At 43.2% G+C, this 24,012-nt stretch overlaps 1 protein-coding gene across 2 annotated transcripts in view; it reads right to left on the minus strand.

The window, feature by feature from the left end:
- The window catches only part of UGGT1 (UDP-glucose glycoprotein glucosyltransferase 1), a 246,543-nt gene that overhangs the window by 97,402 nt on the left and 125,129 nt on the right, over positions 1-24,012 (minus strand). For both annotated transcript variants that reach the window (XM_029615446.1, XM_029615445.1), the window contains 4 exons: positions 13,416-13,547; positions 12,564-12,694; positions 12,362-12,457; positions 9,103-9,205 (listed from right to left, as the gene is read on the minus strand). In XM_029615446.1, the coding sequence (XP_029471306.1) occupies positions 9,103-9,205; positions 12,362-12,457; positions 12,564-12,694; positions 13,416-13,547 (462 nt within the window). The remainder of the gene's footprint in view (positions 1-9,102; positions 9,206-12,361; positions 12,458-12,563; positions 12,695-13,415; positions 13,548-24,012) is intronic.

The raw sequence follows: 24,012 nt of genomic DNA on the forward strand, positions 1-24,012 counted from the left end.
GAATGGGCTATGCATGTCAACCAACAGATGAAGGCAGGCTACCAGTTTTCAGGGGATGAAAATCCAAACAATGGCATGTGACCTGGGTGTTGCAATAGACACTACATTGTCAATGAAATATCATATATAGAACCTAGTTAACTCCGGCTATGACAAATTAAGAATGTTGAGAAGGTTAAAACTGTTCTTAGAGCCGATGATTTTAGGTTGGCACTCCAAACCATGATTTTCGCAGGGTTGGATTATTGTAACTCCCTGTTCTTGGAGTCCCATTTGTTTCCTTCTATATTTGATAGATTTGTAACTGTTATCTCTTGAATAAAGATATATTAAAAAAAACCCATCAGGCTCTTCAAAACTGCTGCAGAATTCTGCGGCAAGAATTCTAACAGTCACACGCAAATATGACCATATAACCCCAATTCTGCTCCAACTACATTGGCTGCCAACACAGTACAGGATACTATACAAAGTACCGGTGTTAACCTTACTTCACTACACAATCTTTAATAGTGATGCATCATGGGTAGGTACCAGATTACACTTATACTTCTTGAAACCTTCGATCAGAAAACAAAAGGTTGCTGTCTGTTCCAACTATTTAAGAGGCACACTTGGGAGACATCAGGGAAAGAGCAATTATCAGTAGTCAGCCCCATCATTTGAAACACAATGCTGGAAACCTTGAGGCTAACAACAGATAAAAAATTATTTAAAAAAAGGATCAAAACCTGGTTATTCCAGCAGGCATTCAATAAGCTGCTTTCAGGCACTTATTTGAGAATTGCAGTCAGAGCTTTATTTAATATTGTTTTACTTAGTACATTTTCATTTTAAGTATGAAGTGTTTTATGACATGCTAGTTTTACATTATATTAGATGGGTAGTTGGTTTTAATTTTCATAAAAAGCATTGTAGTTCTGTTGAGGCAATATTTTCAAAAGAAGATCAAGTGGTTTCAACAATAGATGCAAGAGTTATTTTGTTGCCTATATCAATTGGAATAGAGTTTATCAAATTCAAGGGTTTGGCTCTAAAGAAATTGACCAACTCGTTGCAGAGGGATTCTGCTTTTTGATTTATCTCTAGATTGGAAGAAGGATTGACTAAGTCTGAAACAAAGGAGAAGAGAACACTGGCATTGAATTTGAAGTCATGAATTTTTTTATTTTTTTTTTAATAGTGGTTACGTTTAGTATAATTGATTTTAGTTCAGTAATTATGAAGGGTGATTCTGTAATTAGTAAGTGTAGTTGGTGCTTTGTGCCATTTTTTTTTCCAAATTTCCTAAAACACGTTTCATTGCTTTTAATTCAGGAGAATACCAAGGAGAGTTATTCTTATTACTTAATTTAAATTCTTTTTTAATTAAACGGCAACAGTTGTTAGCAACATTGCTGGTAATATCCAACCAGGACTCATCAGCAGTGTCAATATTGGAGACATCTAACTTTTTAATAGCATCTGGGTGAAGATCGATAAGGTTCTCTATGGAGCATATCTTTCTATATTCAATATTGGTATTCTGATTAGACGGGATTACATTAGGATTTTGTACAGTGATCATGGGTGAAATCAGAAAATGATAAGACCAAGGAATTGGAAGAATTTTTGGTGGACCTTTATATTGCATTAGAGAGTTAATGAAGATGAGATCCAAGGTATGGCCTGCTTTGTGTGTAGGTGAATTGATAATTTGTTGAAAACCAATGGCTGTCATGGTGGATAGAAAAGATTCACAGTTGGATGAGAGTAATCCGAGTCAGCATGTTTGTTAAAATCACGCAGAATAATAGAGGGGATATCAGAATCAATGTTGTTCATAAAAAACTCAATTAATGTAGAGGGATTATGCTCAGTGCAGGTGGGGCATATATTAAACATATTTGTAGCTGTTTAGACTTTAAAAGACCAATTTCAAAATTAGAGGGAGACACAGCAACTTGCAGAGACATCTTGAAGGTTTTCTTAATCAGTAATAATAATCCGCCACCTCTTTTGTTCAGCTGGGGGATGGAATGAACATCATAAATGTTTTTTGGTAACTGATGTACTGTGACAGAGTCTGTTTTTTTGAGCCAAGATTCAGTTACTCCACAAAAGTCTGGTTTATTGTCCAAGAGAAGATCATTGAATACTGGCAATTTTTTTGTTAAGGATTGTGCATTTAACAGTAATATGGATATCATCGACATTCCTAGGATTAATACGTTATTTGATGTGGGAATTTGCAAAGACAACACGAAGAAGGTTTACTATATGGTTTTATACATCTCTGTCTGTTAGACGTGTTGATTGGCAGAATCCGAATATTTTCAATGTTGAATACCTACAAACTACAGTTTTGATAAAAACAGCTGCTGAGGTGATGGCAAGTCAGATAAGCAGCAGAGGGACACAAAGAGGGGGCACAAGGGGCATGCTCCTTCAGCACGCGGCGCCTACGGCCCACGCATGCGCTTTTGGCCCTCCCGGCGTGCAGGAGACGTCAGCTGGAGGGGGGGGGGGGGGGGGAGGGCACGGCTTGCTGATGCAACTGTTACTACCCTTAACCAATAAGCCTGATACTTTTGATGGGGAATTGGACTCAGACAGCAACCAACAAAAGCCCTGACTTTGACGGTTTGGGAAACTAAGTATGGGAGTGACCTGTATGGTGCAGCAGATGTTACCATTAGCTCAATGGACAGACTGGATGGAACATTTGGTCCTTTTCTGCTGTCATTTTCTATGTTTCTCCGTTAGACGATTGAGGGGTTAAAGGGGCACTTAAGAAAGATAAGGCCATTGCAGTAAAACTAATTGAATTCTTTGCTTTGGAGTTCACTAATAAGGATGTTGGGGAGATACCTGTTCCGGTAACGTTTTTCAAGGGTGATGATTTAGATGAAATGAACTAAATCACGGTTAACCTGGAAAATGTAGTAGGCCAGATTGACAAACTGAAAAGTGGCAAATCGCACGGACCAGATGGTATACACTCCAGGATTCTGAAAGAACTCAAAAATGAAATTTCAGATCTATTAATAGTAATTTGTAAACTATCATTAAAATCATCCATTGTACGTGAAGATTGGAGGGTGGCTAATGTAACCCTGATATTTAAAAGAGCTCCATGGTGATCCGGCAAATTACAGACTGGTGACCCTGGCTTCAGTGCCGAGAAATATCATGGAAACTATTCTAAAGAACAAAACCACAAAACATATAGATAGACATGGTTTAATGGGATACAGCCAGCATGGATTTATCCAAGGGAAGTCCTGCCTCACAAATCTGTTACATTTTTTTTGAATAGGTGAATAAACACGTGGATAAAGGTGAACCAGTAGATGTAGTGTACTTAGATTTTCTGAAGGCATTTGACAAAGTTCCCTGTGAGAGACTTCTAAGAAAATTAAAAAGTCATGGGATAGGATCAATGTCCATTTGTGGATCGCAAACTGGTTAAAAGACAGGAAACAGAGAGTATAATTTAATGGTCAGTTTTCTCAGTGAAGAAAAGTAAACAATAGAGTGCCTCAGGGATCTGTACTTGGACCAACACTTTTTAATATATTTAAAAATGATCTGGAAAGGGAAACGACAAGTGAGGATCAAATTTGCATATGAGACAAAATTATTCAGAGTTGTTAAATCATAAGCAGATTGTGATAAATTACAGGAGGACCTTGCAAGTCTAGAAGACTAGGTATCCATATGGTAGATAAAAATTCATGTGGACAAGCGCAAAGTGATGCACGTAGGGAAAAGCAACTACATAGTTACATTATCTTAAGTTCCATATTAGGAGCTACCACCCAGGAAAAAGATTTAGGTGTCATAGTAGATAATATATGGAAATCACCAGCTAAGTGTACTGCAGTGGTCAAAAAAAGCAAACACAATGTTAGGAATTATTAGAAAAGAAACGGTGAATAAAATGGAGAATGTCATAATGCCTCTATATCACTCCATGGTGAGATCATACCTTGAGTGCTGTGTACAATTCCATTAAAATATATAGTTGCTCTGGAAAAGGTACAGAGAAGGGCAACCAAAATGATAAAGGCAATGGAATAGCTCCCTATGAGGAAAGGCTGAGAGGGCTAGAACAGGTAATTGTAAATCAGTTGTAAATCAGTTATTTACTCTTTCAGATAATACAAGGACTAGGAAGCAGTCCATGAAGTTAGAAAATAGCAAATAGCATATTTAAAACAAATCAGAGAAAATTCTTCTTCACTCAACACACAATTAAGTTCTGAAATTCAATGCCAGAGGATGTGGTAAAGGCAGTTAGCATAGCTGGGTTTAAAAAAGGTTTGGACAAGTTCCTGGAGGAGAAGTTCATAAACTGCTATTAATCAAGTTGATTTAGGTAATTATTACTGCTTATTACTGGCATGAGATTTATTTAATGTTTGGATTAAATAAAGTACTTGCCAGGTATTTGAATCTTGGATTGGCAACTGTTGGAAAGAGGATGCTGGGCTTGATGGATCCTCGGTCTGACCCAGTATGGCAACGTCATATGTCCTTATGAGTTTTTGGGGGAGAATGGGGGCAAGAATTTGGAAAGTGCTTTAGGGGGAGAGAAAAATGAGCGGACAGTTTTGGAAAAGGGCAGAAATGTAGGGAGAGCCTTCTGGCTTCTGAGAGCCTAGGGGGTGTGAGGAGAGCCTTTCAGGGATGGGAGAGAGGATATGGGATGCACTTTCTTTAGGTTAGTGAAGGGAGATGTAGGGAGATCTTTCTGGGGATTGAGAAGACTGAACCTGGTCTGAGAGAGGGGCAGAGAGAGAAGGGATAGGGAATGAAGGGGAGGGAGAGAGGACTCATGATGTGAGGGAACAGGTTCAGAGAAAGGGAGAGAAGCCCAGGGATGGAGGGGGTGAAGTACCCTGGATTGGCAAGGGGGTTGACAGAGAAAGAAATGAAGATGGAGGGAGAGGGAAGGCGGACTGGTTAGTGGGTGGATGGAGTGGGAGAGAAGATAGAGGCAAGAGAGAAAAAGGAACCCAGGTTTTGTTGGGGGGAAGATTCAGGAAGATAATGTGGGAGGAAAGGGAAGAGAAATAGTGCAGAGGATAAAAAGGACAGAAAGGAGGTGGTATGGGGAAAGGCATGCAAGAAGAGAAGATGAGAAGACAGCGGAAAACAAAAAGAAAGGAAATGGGTGCCTGCAAAGTTGGTACTGTATTTTATAAGCAGAGCGGAAAGATTGTAAAACCCGAGTACATTTGCACACACACATGCTCGTGTATGTAAAAACCACAGGCTGATAGACAAACTGAAGAGTAGTAAATCACCTGGACCGGATGGTATACACCCCAGAGTTCTGAAGAAACTAAAAAATGAAATTTCAGACCTATTAGTAAAAATTTGTAACTTATCATTAAAATCATCCATTGTACCTGAAGACTGGAGGATAGCAAATGTAACCCCAATATTTAAAAAGGGCTCCAGGGGCGATCCGGGAAACTACAGACCGGTTAGCCTGACTTCAGTGCCAGGAAAAATAGTGGAAAGTGTTCTAAACATCAAAATCACAGAACATAGAGAAAGACATGGTTTAATGGAACAAAGTCAGCATGGCTTCACCCAGGGCAAGTCTTGCCTCACAAATCTGCTTCACTTTTTTGAAGGAGTTAATAAACATGTGGATAAAGGTGAACCGGTAGATATAGTATACTTGGATTTTCAGAAGGCGTTTGACAAAGTTCCTCATGAGAGGCTTCTAGGAAAAGTAAAAAGTCATGGGCTAGGAGGCAATGTCCTTTCGTGGATTACAAACTGGTTAAAAGACAGGAAACAGAGTAGGATTAAATGGGCAATTTTCTCAGTGGAAGGGAGTGGACAGTAGAGTGCCTCAGGGATCTGTATTGGGACCCTTACTTTTCAATATATTTATAAATGATCTGGAAAGAAATACGACGCGTGAGATAATCAAATTTGCAGATGACACAAAATTGTTCAGAGTAGTTAAATCACAAGCAGATTGTGATAAATTGCAGGAAGACCTTGTGAGACTGGAAAATTGGGCATCCAAATGGCAGATGAAATTTAATGTGGATAAGTGCAAGGTGATGCATATAGGGAAAAATAACCCATGCTATAATTCACAATGTTGGGTTCCATATTAGGTGCTACAACCCAAGAAAGAGATCTAGGTGTCATAGTGGATAACACATTGAAATCGTCGGTACAGTGTGCTGCGGCAGTCAAAAAAGCAAACAGAATGTTGGGAATTATTAGAAAGGGAATGGTGAATAAAACGGAAAATGTCATAATGCCTCTGTATCGCTCCATGGTGAGACCGCACCTTGAATACTGTGTACAATTCTGGTCGCCGCATCTTAAAAAAGATATAATTGCGATGGAGAAGGTACAGAGAAGGGCTACCAAAATGATAAGGGGAATGGAACAACTCCCCTATGAGGAAAGACTAAAGAGGTTAGGACTTTTCAGCTTGGAGAAGAGATGACTGAGGGGGGAAATGATAGAGGTGCTTAAAATCATGAGAGGTCTAGAACGGGTAGATGTGAATCGGTTATTTACTCTTTCGGATAGTAGAAAGACTAGGGGGCACTCCATGAAGTTAGCATGGGGCACATTTAAAACTAATCGGAGAAAGTTCTTTTTTACTCAATGCACAATTAAACTCTGGAATTTGTTGCCAGAGGATGTGGTTAGTGCAGTTAGTATAGCTGTGTTTAAAAAAGGATTGGATAAGTTCTTGGAGGAGAAGTCCATTACCTGCTATTAAGTTCACTTAGAGAATAGCCAGTGCCATTAGCAATGGTTACATGGAATAGACTTAGTTTTTGGGTACTTGCCAGGTTCTTATGGCCTGGATTGGCCACTGTTGGAAACAGGATGCTGGGCTTGATGGACCCTTGGTCTGACCCAGTATGGCATTTTCTTATGTTCTTAAGTTCAAACTTATCCGGATAAATGCCGATTTATCCAGCAAAGTAGCATCATACAGCAGGATAAGTCTGAAAAGTGCTACTCAGATGGACAAGCAGCACTTTTTAGACTTGTCTGGTTATGTAAGCCTGCTCCTAACTTAGCCGGATAAATCAGAATATAGCTGGATAAGTGTCGCTACTTATCTGAATAAGTTCAAATTTATCCAACTAATTAGCAGGAAAGGTACTACTTAGCCAAATAAGTTGGAAATTAGCTGGATAACTGTGCGCAACTCGTATACCTGCATATTTGTACTCCCAATTTTAAAAGGATACGCTTGTAAATTTTTATCGCATTGTCGCTTTTAGCCCCCATAATTCAGCTTTTACGCGCGTAAGTCAGGATATTTTATAAGATGCGTTTGGCAAAGAAATAACCAGGGATGTGCAATCGTTTTTCCTGAATTAGGCAATGTCAACGAAACGACCTAATTCGGAATGATTCGGGAGAACTGAAAAACGATTGAATATTTCCATAATTTCAGAAAAAATTCATTTTTTGAGTTAGCGCGCGCTAACTCCCATTAGTGCACGCTAACTCCTGATAGCGCGCACTAACCTGAAAATCGGGGCCCCTGGAAAAAAAAACTCGAACCACGGGAAAAACAAAATTCCCGCGGGGGGGGGGGGGGGGGCCATCCCGAAACGAAGCCCAACACGAAATTTTTACCCGAAGCACATCTGTAGAAATAACCAGTTTTTCCAATTAGTCTATCAGTTTTCCCAGTCTATCTCAGCTCGGGAAGCCCCTCCTGGCTCTTCAGACTGAATTCCCTCTACCCAGTCATTTTTTTCACTTTAACAATGTTTAGGATTACTTACACCAGATATTGAGCAGAAGTAAATATGCAGTATGCAAGTAAAAGACATACACGCATCACTTTGGCTTTAGCAACATTTGCGCCTTAATGTTCGCCCTGCCCTGGAACGCCTCTGGCACGCACCTTTCTTACTCGTGCAAAATTACTCACAGACCCCAATTTAGGCATGTAAGTTGCTGTTTTGAAAATAGCATGCACTTGCATATGTGCTATTTTATGCGCGCAAGTGCTAATTCTTACACGCACAATGTTAGAAAATTCTATTGTATTTTTTAGGATTTACATGTTGATAACAGCTGGCGTTTGTTGGCAGATCTGAATTTTTTTTGATGCATAATTAATTCCCTTGAACATAGGACATAGCCACTAGCCCTGAGGCTTTTGTGCTGAGTTTAACATATTTGGTGGCAAAAAAATTCAAATAACATGCTTTGAGCTATTTATTGCAAGTAGATTTACTACAATTTTTCCATGAGGGTAGCACATCGGACAACCACCCTTCTCCCTAAATGAACTGCCTATCCACTACTGGAACTATGGGGAATAGTGTTGCAGATTTCAGAAATCTGATAGTCTTACTTTAACTTCACCGCACCTGTAAACAATGTTCAGATATTCAAAATAATTCTTAGGAAAAAAAGAAAAGCCCGTGAAGGGCTCCATTAGAATCCATAGTGGAAGGGCGACTGCACAGTAATCATTTTCACAGGGCAGCAAGTCAGGTTACCCCCGCCCTGCCTGGACTAGATCATTAATGAATATATTAAAAGACACAAGACCCAGGAGAGATCCTTAGGGTGATCCACTCGTCACCAAAACTAGCCAGGTTAGTCCTACTGTTTGTTTCTTATCCTTTAACCAGATACCAGTGCACTATAAGACCATGCCTTCTGTCCCATGACTTATTAATTTCTTCAGGAGACTCATGAGGAACTTTATCAAATGCTTTCTGAAAATCCAGATATATTATGCAATGAACTGATTTGCCTTTATCCTTATGTTTCCTTGCACTTAACTCTAATAAATTAGTAAGGCATGACTTCCCTTTGTTAAATCCATGCTGGCTAGTTCCCAGCAAGTCATATTTACCCATATGGCCAGCAATTCTTCCTTTCTCCAAGGGATTCTGGCAGCATATGACACATCCCTTCTTCCAGGGAACCCGGGGCTGATCAGAAGCAAAAAGGTATCTAATAGTTGTAGTATGTAAGAAGCAGGCACAAGATGACACACAACAAAAAAAATTCCGTAACCTATAAAAACAATTAAGACTTGTGTCCCCCTTTTCTCAGCGAGCTTTCCGATAACACTAAAAGCAGAATCCTTACCATAAGTAACGGGGTGAGCCGCTGACAGTCACGGGTGACAGGATCAACAATTGCCACAACATCAAAGTAGGTCTCCCCCTCCCTCGGTCTCATCAGAAGTGCACTGTAAAGAAAAAAAGGCTAACGAACATGAGTTCTGTACCAAATCCTCAGCGAACTTACTGGCAGTGGCACAGAAAATCTGCTTGCATGAAGATACTGTGACCTCATTATTTAACCTGCTGGCACAGTATCAATAACAATCTGAAAAAAAAACCCAGAAACCAGGGACAGCAAACATCAGAATACAGAAAGAGATTTAGGAAAGAGCCAAGATTTTTGCTAAACATCTTTGGTGTGCCTGGGGAACATCCATGGTCTGCTATAGCAAATGGTAGCTTTTTATAAATGCCAATATTCAGTGCTGTTAGACATTCGGCATTTTTCTCAGCAATTTGAATCAGATCCATGCCATGGTGAATAAAACGTCTTCCTGCCCTGCTCCATTTTACCATCCTGTAGAGAACCTCTGATGTCCCTAACTAAACACTGGTGTGCCAACCAGCTGGGGAAGTTTAGACAGAAATTAGTAAAGAGAGATTTGGGTTTACTCCCCCTTGTGAAAGCTGCAGATGTTGTGACCTAGCAGTTTATCATCCTCAAGCACCATCTATCCTTGTGGAATCTGAGTTAGACATTCATGAAGACAGGAGAGGAAAATTGGTTCTTACCTGTTAATTTTCATTCCTTGTAGTACCATGGATCAGTCCAGACTCCTGGGTTTATGCATCCCTGCCAGCAGATGGAGACAGAGAAAGTTTAACTGACACTGTTTTATAATCACTGGTGCCACCTGCAGTTCCTCAGTACTGAACTGTACCCAAGCCAGAAAAAAACATTGGTAAAATACACTGGTAAATAGTCAAACAGCTTAAAACATAATAGAATATCTAAAAAAAAAAAAACCTTACAGAACTGAAAGCAACCAGTCCAGAACGGGCGGGTTCTGGACTGATCTGTGGTACTACAGGAACGAAAATTAGCAGGTAAGAACCAAATTTCCTTTCCCTGTACGTACCCGGATCAGTCCAGACTCCTGGCATGTACCAAAGCTCCCTAGTCGGGGTGGGACTTGGAGAGCCCCACTCGCAAAACACTCACCAAAAGAGCGAGCTTCCGGATCCCAGACATCTAAGCGATAATGACGTGAAAAGGTATGCAACGATTTCCAGGTTGCCGCCATACAAATTTCCTGTGGCAAGACTAATTGAGCCTCCACCCATGAGGCTGCGTGTGATTGAGTAGAATGAGCCCGCAAACCATCAGGTACCCAACGTCCTCTGATTATGTAGGATTACCCAATAGCCTCCTTAAGCCATCTCGCAATGGTAGCCTTGCAAGCCTGGGTACCTTTCTTTGCAACACTCCACAACATAAACAGGTGATCCGATCTGCTAAATCCATCTATCACCTCGAGATATCTCATCAAGGCTCTCCGGATGTCTAAACGTCTGAGCTCTCGCGCAACAGATGCAGACGCATCCAAATCCGGAAAAGCTGGAAGTTCCACAGTCTGATTAACATGAAACAACGAGACCACCTTGGGAAGGAAGGAGGGAACTGTCCGCAAGGACATGCCTGAATTTGAAATCTGAAGGAATGGATCTCAACAAGATAACTCTTGCAATTCTAATATTCTTCTCGCCGAACAAATAGCTATCAGGAAAGCAACCTTCAGAGTCAAATCCTTTAAGGTTGCCCTGCAGAGAGGCTCAAAGGGCGTCTCACATAAAACTCGCAGGACAAGATTAAGATTCCAGGATGGGCAGTCTCTCCTAACCGGAGGCCGTAGATTCTTAGCCCCTCGAAGAAATCTGACCACATCCGGATGAGAGGACAATGTCCCATGTAAGGACACCAAAGCCACCATCTGTATTCGGAGAGAGTTAAAGGCCAAGCCTTTGCTCAAACTTTCTTGCAGAAAAGACAAAATCTGAGACATCGAAGAGCGCAAAGCCTGAACATCCCTAGGTATACACCAAGACACAAAAACTTTCCATACCTGGACGTAAGATAGAGATGTAGACGTCCACCTAGCATGAAAAAGGGTAGTGATAACTGAACTCTGGCTAACCCCTACGCCTCAAATGCCACCTCTCAAAAGCCAAGCCGCTAGACAGAAGCAATCTGCCTGATCTGAAAAAATGGGACCCTGACGAAGTAGGCGAGGAAGATGGCAGAACCACAGTGGCCCATCCACCACCAAATTGATCAGATCCGCAAACCATGGCCGACGCAGCCACTCCAGGGCCACCAACATGACGTCTCCCGGGTGTCTCTCTATCCGGCACAATACCTTTCCTACCAGAGGCCACGGGGGACATACATAAAGTAGAACTTCCTGAGGCGAAGGAATCACCACTGTTTTTTCCCTCGGCCCCGTATTCTCGTCTGCGGCTGAAAAGCACGGTGCCTTCGCATTGTAGTGAGTTGCCATGAGATCCACATGCCCCGTTCTTCCGGAGGGACTGCACCACAGCTTCTGTGTTTAAAGTCTCCCCAACCACCCGCTGTTTTTCCAACGAACCGCTGGAGGAGACCAAAAAGAGGTCATGAATGGGGCGGCAAATTCTAAAGCGTAACCGTCTCTTATGACCGTGAGTACCCACTGATCCTGAGTGACTTTGGACCACTCCCCGTAGAAACAAGCCAGACAGCCCCCTAAAAAAGGAATGACGGAGTGGACCGGCCTTGCCTCATTGGGAAGATTTCGCCCCCGGAGCTGTGGCACTCTCAGTTATGTAGCAGTGCCTCAAAATTTGTAGTTCTCTGCCTCCATCTGCTTTTAGGGATGCAAAATCCACTTGTCTGGACTGATCTGGGGTATGAACAGGAATGTCTCTTACCCATTACCCTCATGCATTGAGGCTTCACAACTTCCTACTGCATGCATCTGTGGTTGCAACTATGTAGCAGTGCCTCAAAATTTTTAGTTCTCTGCCTCCATCTGCTTTTAGGGATGCAAAATCCACTTGCCTGGACTTATCTGGGGTATGAACAGGAATGTCCCTTACCCATTACCCTCATGCATTGAGGCTTCACAACTTCCTACTCCATGCATCTGTGGTTGCAACTGTGCAAAAGAACAGAACTCTTTAGGAATAGTTGCAACATTTTCTATGGTTTTGCACGACATGTTGTGATATCTTTACAAAAGTTACCAACATGAGAAAGTTTTCCAGGACACATTTTCAGACACATTTAAAAAGGATTGTCATACCTATGTCTGTCTTCCAGGAACTGGTACTCAATTCTTGCTTCTCCTTTAGGTTGAGAAGACAGAAGAGCATCAACTCTCATCAACAAGTCACTAGCACTGCAAGTGAAAGTAGGAAGAGCGTTACTGGAATATGGATAGGGCAAGGCATGGGCTGCCATAGCTGTAATATACTACTTAATAGTTACAAACTGCTGGAGCTTACTGATTCTCTTCTATTCCCAGCTGCTCAATCTGTGACTTGATCTTCTCCCCTGATGTCTTCAGAATGAGATTCTCCAGGAGGTGGAAATCATCCTGATTAAAAACTTCTCTGTCTTCTAATGGACCAATAATCTGAACAAAAAGAAAAAGGGAATGTATTTAACAATCGTGTTCTATCAAAATGGTTTCAAAAAAAGCTTTAGTGGATGGAACTCACTGGCTCCAAGAGGCTCAGTGGTAGAGCTGGGCAACCTTGGAAGGATGCTATAAGAACAAGCCAACACCAAGTCAATCAGGACACTCTGCTGCTCCAGCTCCCTCTTACCTCCCCCACCGTTGGTTCTTTAAATAGTCCTGCACAGTTCTCACAAGGAACATTAGTTTGCAGACATCACAAAAAAAAAAAAAATTAGGCTCGGGAGTGGAAGAAAGAGGGAAAACAAAGAGAGAGAACAGTTGGACTAAACAGAAGGAAGGAGAAGAAAAATAAGCCAGCGGTGGAAGAAGAGAGATGGAGGGACAAGCTGGGCTAGGAGAGAGCAAGAGAAAGCTGAAGATAGAGGCTGAGTTGGGAGAAGCAAGAAGGGACTGAGACAAGCTCACCTCACAAGATCAGAGTCCACTTTCAATGGGACACTTGGTCCCTGTACAGAGACTCACCTTTCTACTGCTAAAATTGCCTATCAGAGGCCTTTGCCCAGTTATTCCTCATCTTTTCTTTGATATTGACCTCAAGTTCCCACCACCCTCCTTCTCGGATGCCAATCTCATATTCTATAGCCTTCAAGTCATACATTTACCCTTTCAGCATTAATAATGCCCAGTCCATAGCTCTGCTCAATCATGCACTCACCCTTCCATTGCTAATAACAGCCCTCTGTCCTTTTTTCAGCTTCAATACATCTTGGCAATACAATGTGTGTGACAAAACAAAATCCATTTTGGGGGACTCATAGGCCTCTTTAAAAAGAACGACATCCATCCCCTGAAAGGAAAGAGAAAGATCAAGAATTCAGACTCAATGGTATAAATAACAAGTGATTTTACAGGACTTACACATCATACAGAGAAGATATTCCTGAATGAGCCATGTAGACAGGACTTCAAGGCAGTACCCTACAGTCTGCAAAGCCTGCCTCACACAGCTCTTCAGTACATCCTCTGGAATGGCTTAGATCAAACCAACCTTGAACCATAAATGCCTGGTCTACATGGGCAAGTAGTTCTATTGCACAGATTAAGTATCATAGTCAAAGCAACAATTTGGCCTTCGCTTACAAGAAAACAGTACTTGCTGCAAACAGTGTAATATTGAGAAAGTAAACATTACAACCAGAAATATTCACCATTTATGAAATAAACATTTTACTGTTAAATTACGTTTCCTGCAAATTTCTTAAACTGCTCAATGCTGAGAGAAGACCTGTTCAGAAGTATCACATGATGATTGCTCTTACATAAAACAGCTGGAACTTCCACCCTCATTCTATAATACAAGGAGGGAGGGGGGAAAAGGAATGACAGTAGCAGGAGAAGGATAAATATTAAAGAAGGTGAAATTACTACTTACCTGATAATTTCCTTTCCTCTAGGTCAGGCAGGCCTGTCCACGTAAGTGGGTTATGCATGCCAACCAGCAGATGGAGACAGAGATCAACTGACTCACTGATATTGCTGCACTAACATCAGCCTGCCAGTATTCCTGGAAAAGCCAGCTATGGACAACTGAGCAAATACTTGAACTTTACAACACCATACATTCCCTCTCCCAACCATTTACTGTTTTTTGTTTTACTTCCAGTGAGGAAAAGCACTGGACTCAGAAGAGAAGGAAACGCAATAACCATAACAGGTAAAGAAAGCACGCACTTACCAGGTACCTTGGCGACACAGAGATCTACATCAGCCTTTGATTTCTGATTCTGAGAACGTCCCTAAGAAGGACAAAGGCAATACAGTACAGTAGAGTAGAGGCAGCCCAGGGTGGGAATGAGGACTGGCCTGCCTTTCTTAGAAGAAAGGAAATTATCAGGTAAATACTAATTTCACCTTCCTCTGCATTCAGGCAGGCCAGTCCACTCAAGTGGGGAGTATCAAAGCTTCTTCCTTCACTGGCAACACCACTCTGGCAATAGACGAATCTTCCCGAACTCTAACATCCAAATGATAATGCTTGAAGAAGGTATGCAATGAAGACCACATTGCCACTCTACAGATCACAGTTCCCTGTACGTACCAAGATCAGTCCAGACAGTAGGGTTATATCTCCCTTCCAGCAGGTGGAGTCAGAGGTCAAAGTTCTAAGCACCTCCCATATCCCAGGGTGCCTCCTGCGATCCTCCAGTATTCCTCTGACTCCAGCAGGTGAAGGAAGACATCCCCTGCGGTCCTGATACTTTGGTCAGCTGAGTAAATTTACCTTTATTTGTAGTGAAGGGAGTTTTTTGTCCCTGGCTGATCTTTGACTAGATCTTATGTTTAAAAAAAAAAAAAAAAGAATTTAGAATTAATTTGAAGCTGTGTCCATTGGCCTTGACACCCGGAAGACTTTTATTATTCCCGGGCAAGGAGGGGATTTACCGGTGGGCCGGTCCCTCCCCCTTTCAATGCCAGAGAAGTTTATATGCCTCTGAAGGGAGCTTAGAGATTTTATGTTGATTTCCAGGGAGGTTTCATTCCCCTGAAGAGAGAGCTCCATTAACTGTATAGCAGTTTAAAAAAAAAAAAAAAAAAAAAAAAAAGACTTAAGTTCAAGGCAAATTTCAATATTGGGAAGGACACAAGCAAAATTTAATTTTCAGAGCTGTTTATTAATTTTTTTTTGGTTATGCCACGCGGTTATCGCTGTTCTGCCTGTAGAGAGCTGGCAGCACGGCTCTCCAGAGACAGTCTGTGCTTTCGCTGTGTTTCTGGCGGCGAAGGGCCATCAGAGCTGCCTCTTACTGGCAGAAAATGGCAGTTGCCGCGTATGCGCGATTCTAATGCTTCATATTTTAGCCCCAGAGCACTCTAGTTTTAATGAAAATGATAGTATTCAACATTCTTTACCCACGGGGGGGGGGGGGGGTATTAAAGCAGCCATTTTCTTCACAATTTATTTTGCTTATGCATAAGGCATATTTGGAGGCTGCAGCAGATACAGAAGCTATTCAGCCACCCTCTGCTAAGATTCCTAAGCATGCAAAGGAACCTATGTCACATTTAATTAATATGGGTCAGGATCCTGATTTATTAGACCCACTTCTGGGATCATCAGCTGATACTATTGATGAGGAGGTTATGGGATCAGTGCTGGTGGAAGGGGATGATCCCCAAGTACTGTGATTGTTTCACAAAGAGGAGTTAGATCCCCTTATTCCTTTTGTACTAGAGGAACTGGCAATTCCAGCACCACAACCAGTAACGGATTCCACTCCTGGGGATCCTGTTCTCGCAGGGATTAGGGCTCCGCCTAAATCTTTTCCTTTTCATCCTAAACTTTTCCAGTTGCTTACTCAAGAATGGGATTTCCCAGAAGCTGGTCTTAAGGTTACTAGAGCTATGGATAAACTTTATCCACTTCCACAAGAATTTTTGGATTTGTTAAAGGTCCCTCAAGTTGATTCTGCAGTTTTTGCTATTGCTAAGCACACCACAATTCCAGTAACTGGAGGCACTGCTCTAAAGGATTTTCAGGAGAGAAAACTTGAGGTTCTTCTTAAGCGTATCTTTGAGGTATCCGCTTTAGGTGTAAGGGCGGCGGTGTGCAGTAGTCTAATGCAGAGGGCAACTCTTCGGTGGGTCCAACAGTTACTTACCTCTCAGGATTTGCTGTCAGCAGAACTAGAGCAAGCCAATTGTTTAGAATCAGCAGTAGCATACACTGCTGATGCATTATATGACCTATTACGTACTTCGTCTCGTTCTATGGCTTCTGCAGTTTCTGCAAGGAGACTTCTTTGGCTTCGTCATTGGGCAGCTGATGCAACTTCCAAATCTCGCTTGGGTTCTTTTCCTTTTAAAGGTTCATTACTCTTCGGGAAAGAGTTAGAGCAGCTCATTAAGGATTTGGGAGATAATAAAGTTTATAAATTACCTGAGGATAAACCTCGTCCCTATTGTTCGTTCAATACCTTTAGAGGTCGTTTTCGGGGACAGAGAAGATTCCGAACTGGTAGGATTCCATCTTTTTCTACACGTCAACAGCTTTTAAGGGCTCAGGTATGGTCTCATTCCTTTCGTGGGAGACGGCCTCTCCATTCTAACAGCTCCCAAACTTTTCCATCCTCCAAAACTCCAGAATGAAGGTGCGCCAGCCCATTCCTTGGTGCCAGAAATAGGAGGACGCCTCTCACGTTTTCACAGGGAATGGGTCAAAATTACCTCTGACAATTGGGTCCTCAATATTATAAAACAAGGCTACGCTTTGGATTTTGCACGCCCATTAAAGGATCTTTTTCTAGTATCTCCAAGTGGTTCTCTTCTAAAGCAGCAACTTGTTCGTCAAACCTTACATCGGTTGCAGGATCTAGGAGCTATTGTTCCGGTCCCTCTGTCCCAATATCGAACCGGTCGTTACTCCATTTATTTAATTGTTCCCAAAAAGGAAGGAACATTTCGTCCAATATTAGATTTGAAGGAAGTAAGCAAGTCACTTCGGGTTCCTCGTTTCCGTATGGAGACCTTGAGATCAGTCATTGCGGCCTTCCACAAAAACGAATTTTTGGCTTCTTTAGATCTGTCAGAAGCTTATCTTCATATACCAATTCAAGAATCCCACCAGAGATATCTTCGTTTCATGGTGTTGGGCGAGCACTATCAGTTTCGGGCTCTTCCATTCGGTCTAGCAACTGCGCCTCGAGTATTTACCAAGGTAATGGTGGTAGTTGCAGCAGCATTCAGACGAGAAGGGATATTGGTTCATCCCTATCTCGATGACTGGCTCATTCGAGCGAAGTCAGACTCTGCAAACTAGCGATCCAAAAGGTTCTGCATCTTCTTCATATACTTGGTTGGGTAGTCAACTTCAAGAAAAGTCATCTAGTCCCGACACAAGTTTTGCAGTTTCTGGGTGCTCGATTCGATACGGCTGTGGGAAAGGTTTTTCTTCCACAGGACCGGATGATCAAATTGATGTCTCAAGTCCGTCGCCTTTTGGATCTAAATTTACCCACGGTATGGGATTATTTACAGGTTCTTGGTTCTATGGCATCTACTCTGGACATGGTCCCCTGGGCTTCTGCACATCTAAGACCTTTGCAAAGGGCGTTGCTTTCCAGGTGGGACCCCAAGTCAGAGGAGTTTCATCTTCCTCTACCCCTTCTGGAGCCGGTTCAGTCCAGTTTAAATTGGTGGTTGGTACCGCGTCACTTGCAGGAAGGAATGGACTTGGAGCCTCCTCACTGGATATTAGTGACAACAGATGCCAGCCTTTTCGGTTGGGGAGCTGTATGCCAGTCACATTCGACACAAGGTCAGTGGTCAGCTTCACAAGCCAAGTGGCCCATCAATCGTTTGGAAACCAGAGCGGTACGACTAGCTCTCCGCAGATTTCTACCACTTATTCAACATCAGTCGGTGAGGGTTCTCTCCAACAATGCCACGACGGTAGCGTACATCAACAGGCAAGGCGGCACAAAAAATCACTCTGTCGCCATAGAAGCAGCATGCTAATGACCTGGGCCGAATCTCATCTACATCGGTTAGCGGCATTGCACATAGCAGGAGTAGACAATGTTCAAGCAGACTTTCTCAGTCGTCAGTATTTAGATCCCGGAGAGTGGGAACTTGCCTGGGAGGCAATGAACATTCTCACTCAAAGGTGGGGGACACCCAGGCTAGATCTGATGGCTACCCATGTCAATACAAAAGCGGCTCGGTTCTACAGTCGAAGGAGAGAACATGGAGCAGAAGGGGTGGATGCCTTGGTTCTACCTTGGCCCAAAGTTATCCTTCTTTATGTGTTTCCACCATGGCCACTAATAGGAAAATTCGTGAGACGATTATAATCCCACGAAGGTCCGGTGATTCTCGTCGCTCCAGAATGGCCTCACAGACCATGGTATGCGGATCTCATCAACTTAGCGATCGACGGTCCAGTCCGCCTAGGCCACCTCAACAACCTCCTTCGACAGGGTCCAATATATTTCGACCAGGCGTTTTCACTTTTGTCTAGCAGCCTGGCTTATAAAAGGGGGCAATTAAAAAAGAGAGGCTATCCAGACTCAGTCATTACCACCATGCTTAGTTCAAGAAAACCTTCTACTTCTCTCACCTATGTTAGAGTATGGAAGGTATTTGATGCTTGGTGTAGTAACTCCGGTTTGTCTCCGCGCAGAGCTGCAGTCGTAGACATTTTGGCTTTCTTACAAGACGGGTTGAAAAAAGGTCTGGCTTATAATTCGCTCTGAGTCCAAGTTGCGGCAATTGGCTGTTTAAGAGGTAAGGAGAATGGTGTGTCTCTTGCTATGCATCAGGATGTTGTCCGTTTTCTCAAAGGAGCCAAACATTTGAAACCACCAATCCGGGCTATCTATCCATCGTGGAATCTGAATTTGGTTCTTCGTAGTCTTTGTGCTCCTCCTTTTGAACCTCTTAAGCGAACAACTTTGAAGGACTTAACGCTCAAGGCAGTGTTTCTAGTGTCAATTTGTTCTGCTAGACGCATTTCAGAGATTCAGGCATTGTCTTGCCGTGAGCCTTTCTTGCGAATTTCAGATTCAGGTATATCATTACGTACAGTATTGTCCTTTTTGCCCAAAGTGGTTTCCTCTTTTCATATCAATCAATCTGTTGAATTGCCAGCTTTTCCAGATTTGGATAAATCTTCTTCTCAATCACGAGACTTAAAAAGACTTGATGTCCGTCGAGTGCTTTTACGTTATTTAGAGATTACTAATGCCTTTCGTCTTTCGGACCACCTTTTTGTTCTATGGAGCGGTCCTAAAAAGGGCTATCAGGCTTCAAAAGCTACCATTGCACGGTGGTTGAAGGAAGCCATTGCTTCGGCATACATTTGTAACGGTCGTCCAGTTCCGGATGGTCTCAAGGCACATTCGATACGCTCTCAGGCGGCGTCTTGGGCCGAGAGTCATTGTGTTTCACCTCAAGAAATTTGTAGAGCGGAGACTTGGAAATCTTTGCACACTTTGGCCAAACATTATCGTTTAGACGTTTGTGTTCCAGACGTCGACTCTTTCGGTAGTAGCGTGCTGAAGGCGGGACTCTCCAGATCCCACCCCATTTAGGGCAGCTTTGGTACATCCCTACTGTCTGGACTGATCCTGGTATGTACAGGGAAAGGAAAATTAGTTCTTACCTGATAATTTTCGTTCCTGTAGTACCAAGGATCAGTCCAGACACCCGCCCAGTTTTCTTTTCCGGAGAGTTCGCTATTGATTATTGTTTATTTCCTTTTTATATTTTTTCTATGCAATGATTTAAGAAGCTCTGAATATTGTTATATTATTTTTTTCATGTTTTGTATTTGTTCTATTCATATATATAGTTGATCTAGTCATTGATTATCCTTCTTCATGAGTTTCTGCTTTGTTATTCAAAATATTGGAGGATCGCAGGAAGCACCCTGGGATATGGGAGGTGCTTAGAACTTTGACCTCTGACTCCTCCTGCTGGAAGGGAGACATAACCCTACTGTCTGGACTAATCCTTGGTACTACAGGAACGAAAATTATCAGGTAAGAACTAATTTTCCTATTTAACTGTAACTCCGCCTAAGACACAAGTCTGTGCTCTTGTAGCATGAGCTCCAATCTGTCTTGGCAGTGGCAGATCCGGATCCACAAAAGCTTTCTGTGTAAGAATAAACCCTAATTTGCCTGGGCAAAGGCTTCTCCACATCCACAGTTCCTTAATCCAACCTTCCACTGTAGCACATGAAGCCGCTTCCCCCTTCTTCACACTGCCAGGAAGGATAAAGAGACTAACTGTTTTCCAAAATGTACTGGTAGCCTTAAGGTACCGCAACAGATGCCACAAGCTGCAAAACTCTTGCTCATAAAGAGTCCTTTCCAAAGATGGCAGCGAAATGGACTGATTCAAGTGAGTCTCAAACAACCTTCGGCAAGAAGGAAGATACAGTCCTAATCTGCACCCTATCCAGGATTATCATTAAGGAAGGCTCTTGACAAGAAAGAGCCAGCAATTCAGAAATCCTCCAAGCCAAACAACAAGGAACACCATCTTCACCATTAGCAAGCACAAGGGAAGCTGCCGAAGAAGATGGAAGATCGAACCCGCTAAAAAGGTCAAAACTGGATTAAAAATCCAGTGTCACAGATATTTACAATGGCAGTCAAATATGCTTAACAGCTCTCAAAACATCTAGAAACATCCAGGTGTGAGGAGAGGGGTCCATCCTGAACATGCCCCCTATAACAAGGCAATGCTGCCACTTGCACCTTTAGCGTATTAAAGGCCAACCCTTTAACCAAAACTTCCTGTAGAAATTCCAAGATTAAGGGAATCATTGCGCTCAAGGGGAGATACTTCCACCACAGCATCAATTCTCAAAATTTCTCCAGACTCGTATGTAAGCCAATAAAATAGAGACTTTTTTATCTTGCAAAAAGGTGCTCACCACCGCCGAGGAATAACCATGCTTCAACAGCCATGCCTTCTCAAGGGCCAAACCCCAGAACAAAACTGATCCAGATTTTCGTGATGAATCGGCACCAGATACAGCAGGTCCTTTTGCATAGGAAAATTGGTTCTTACCTGCTAATTTTCGTTCCTGTGGTGCCACAGATCAGTCCAGACTCTTGGGTTTTGTCAGTGTCAGTGAAACTTACTCTATCTCCATCTGCTGGCAGGGAGGCAAAATCCAGGAGTCTAGACTGATCTGGGTACATACAGGGAATGGCAATTACAATGGCCTGCCTACTAGTAGATGCTGAAGATCCACAAATCAAGATCTTTGGTCAATCCTGGGCTACCAGAAGAACCAAGCCTGGATGCCAGGCTATCTTCTGCAGAAACCTGTGGATCATGGGCCATAGGGGAAACACGTAGAGCAACTCGTCCTGCGACCATGTCTAAATGAGAACATAGAGTCCGAGGGCTGGAGAGTCCTGTCTGAGACTGTAAAACTGATGCACCTTCATTTCCAAGCCCACAGGCTGTAAACCCTTAAAACTATGGGTCATTGACCACAGGATGCCCAATTCCTATTTCAACAAAAGGCAACAGCATAAACCTCACAGAGCGGTAGTTACAACCCTCAACAGAAGGCCTGTTGGAAAACTGCTCAGATGGAGTAGCTACTACCCCTATCGGAAGGTATGAGAGTAACCTGCTCAAAGCAGCAGTTCCTACCCCTTAGTGAAGGCACGGTAGTAGCTGCCATGAAGTGGCAGTCACTACTATCAATAGAGGGCCTGGGGGTAACCTGCTCAGAGCAACAGTTACTACCCTGCCCTACTAACAAATTGCATGGGGTAACCTGCATGGTGCAGGAGATACTATCCTTAACAGAAGGCATAGGGAGAACCTACTAGCCTAAATAACCTACTGGGAAGACTAGATGGAACCTTTTGTCTGCCACTGCTGCTATTACCAAGCAATCCCCACCATGAACCTCTCCTGCCTCCTAAACCCAGAGGGGAAGTAACGCTGGAGCAGACTCCTTGAGACCTCTGCCTCCGAGGACTCAATGCATGCCTAGCATAATGTAGGTAGTTCATAACCAGAGCATAAAAAATCCCAGGCCTCCCAATCACAGACTATCACTGAACAGGCCCACGACTCTGCATCTTGCACCTGATACATGGCTTGCAGCCTCCCTTGAACTACCTTGCAATATCGGAATATCAGGGCAGGATAGAAAGAGCAGAACCAGTATCTAATGCTTGGGGGAGACTACTATTCTGCCATCCTGAGCCAAGAGAAACTGCAGGAGGGGGAACCTGGAACAGTTATTGAAGAAGCATATAAACTCTGAAACAGAACAGAGTTCAAGGCCATGCAGGATCTAATATCCCAAAAGGGGAACAGCAATTATCTGCGATCAGGGTCCAAACTGAACTGTTCTGAAGAACACAGAGCGGGAGAGAAAGGAGAGATGTATTTGGGCTTTTTTTTCACCATATGCTAAACAATATGGCTGCTGTTACTGCTCTGAAATTGCCGGTGGGAACAAAAGTGTGGCTGAACCTTCATGGGGATCTGCCTTTTGGCGCATACCTAACTGCTTGAGCAGATTCACTGATCGGGTGCCTCAGCAATCCTGTTCAATGGACTGTGACTGACTTCCGCCATAAACTAGCAGGGCTGAATGGGCCTTCCGCTCAGACTCCGGCGCTACATTGCACAGTCACCTCTCCTTCTAGCAAGGCAGCACGGACTCTCCTGCCACGGCCAGTCATGCTGCTCCTCCGGCCCACTCGTTAATGTAGTGCACTCCCCATTGCTCTGAACAGCCATAGCAACTCCATTATTTCCCTGTTTGACATCTTTTATTTAACATGCCGCTGCTGCTGGTGTGCTTATGCTTCCTCCCGTGTTTGCAAGAGAAGCTAGCATGCCACCAAAACTCCCTGCGGGAGTTCACCAATACCCTCGGGCATCAAATGTAGCAAACTCCCTCCAAGCAGTCCCCCCTCCCCCCCCCCCCAATGGATCCCTTTGCCGTTGGCTTGCATGGTTCACCATTCCAGCCGAACCTCAACCCTATTTAAGGGTATCTTTGGGGCCACAATGAGGGGTGCCAGTGGCAGGGAAGGAGGAAAGGTGGGGGGGTCAGGGCAAGACAGAAACCCTTACCCCAAACCCCAGCTGGAAGCTCTCCCTGTCCTGGAATTGCTCCACTAAAGGAGGAGGAGGAAGCGAACACTGTCACCTTGGGAGCTGCTACCATCCTTCACTTCTAACAGAGAAGAAAAGGGGACGCTGACCCAGGATCCTGCTCAACTGAGGGAGGGAGTGAAAACTTTCACCTCAGGAGCCAACCTTTAACCAATTTGGCCTATCTAGGACTCAGTCCATAGCACGAAATGCATGTCCACCATCGGCCAGAGATGGAGAATACTGGCAGGCTGATGGTGCTGTGCTATATGAAAGTGACATCAGCGAGTCTGTTCATCTCCACCTATCTGCTGGTTGGTGTGCATAAGGCACTTGTGTGGACTGTCCTGCCTGAATGCAGAGGAACAGACTCCATTTATGCAAAGAGCTAAAATTTGATGCTAACTGGGCAAAGTCTGCTGCAGCCTAAGGAAGAATCTTATATGATTGCTTTGCAGGAATCCCACACCACCTAAGAATAACACCTGTAATCTATGGACGTGTGCCCAGAAAATAACCGCAATAGGGCTTGGGCAGATAAGATGCATGGAAATAAAGAATAGAAGAAAAAGAAAATCCAAACAGCCACAATAAAGGCCTCCTCATCCCATCACCATGACAAGTTGGGCAGGGATGTGTTGAGCCTGGGTGGAGGCCCACCTGGAGAACCA

The sequence above is a fragment of the Rhinatrema bivittatum genome, chromosome 9 (genome assembly GCF_901001135.1).
Source record: "Rhinatrema bivittatum chromosome 9, aRhiBiv1.1, whole genome shotgun sequence".
In the NCBI taxonomy this organism is placed as follows: domain Eukaryota; kingdom Metazoa; phylum Chordata; class Amphibia; order Gymnophiona; family Rhinatrematidae; genus Rhinatrema; species Rhinatrema bivittatum.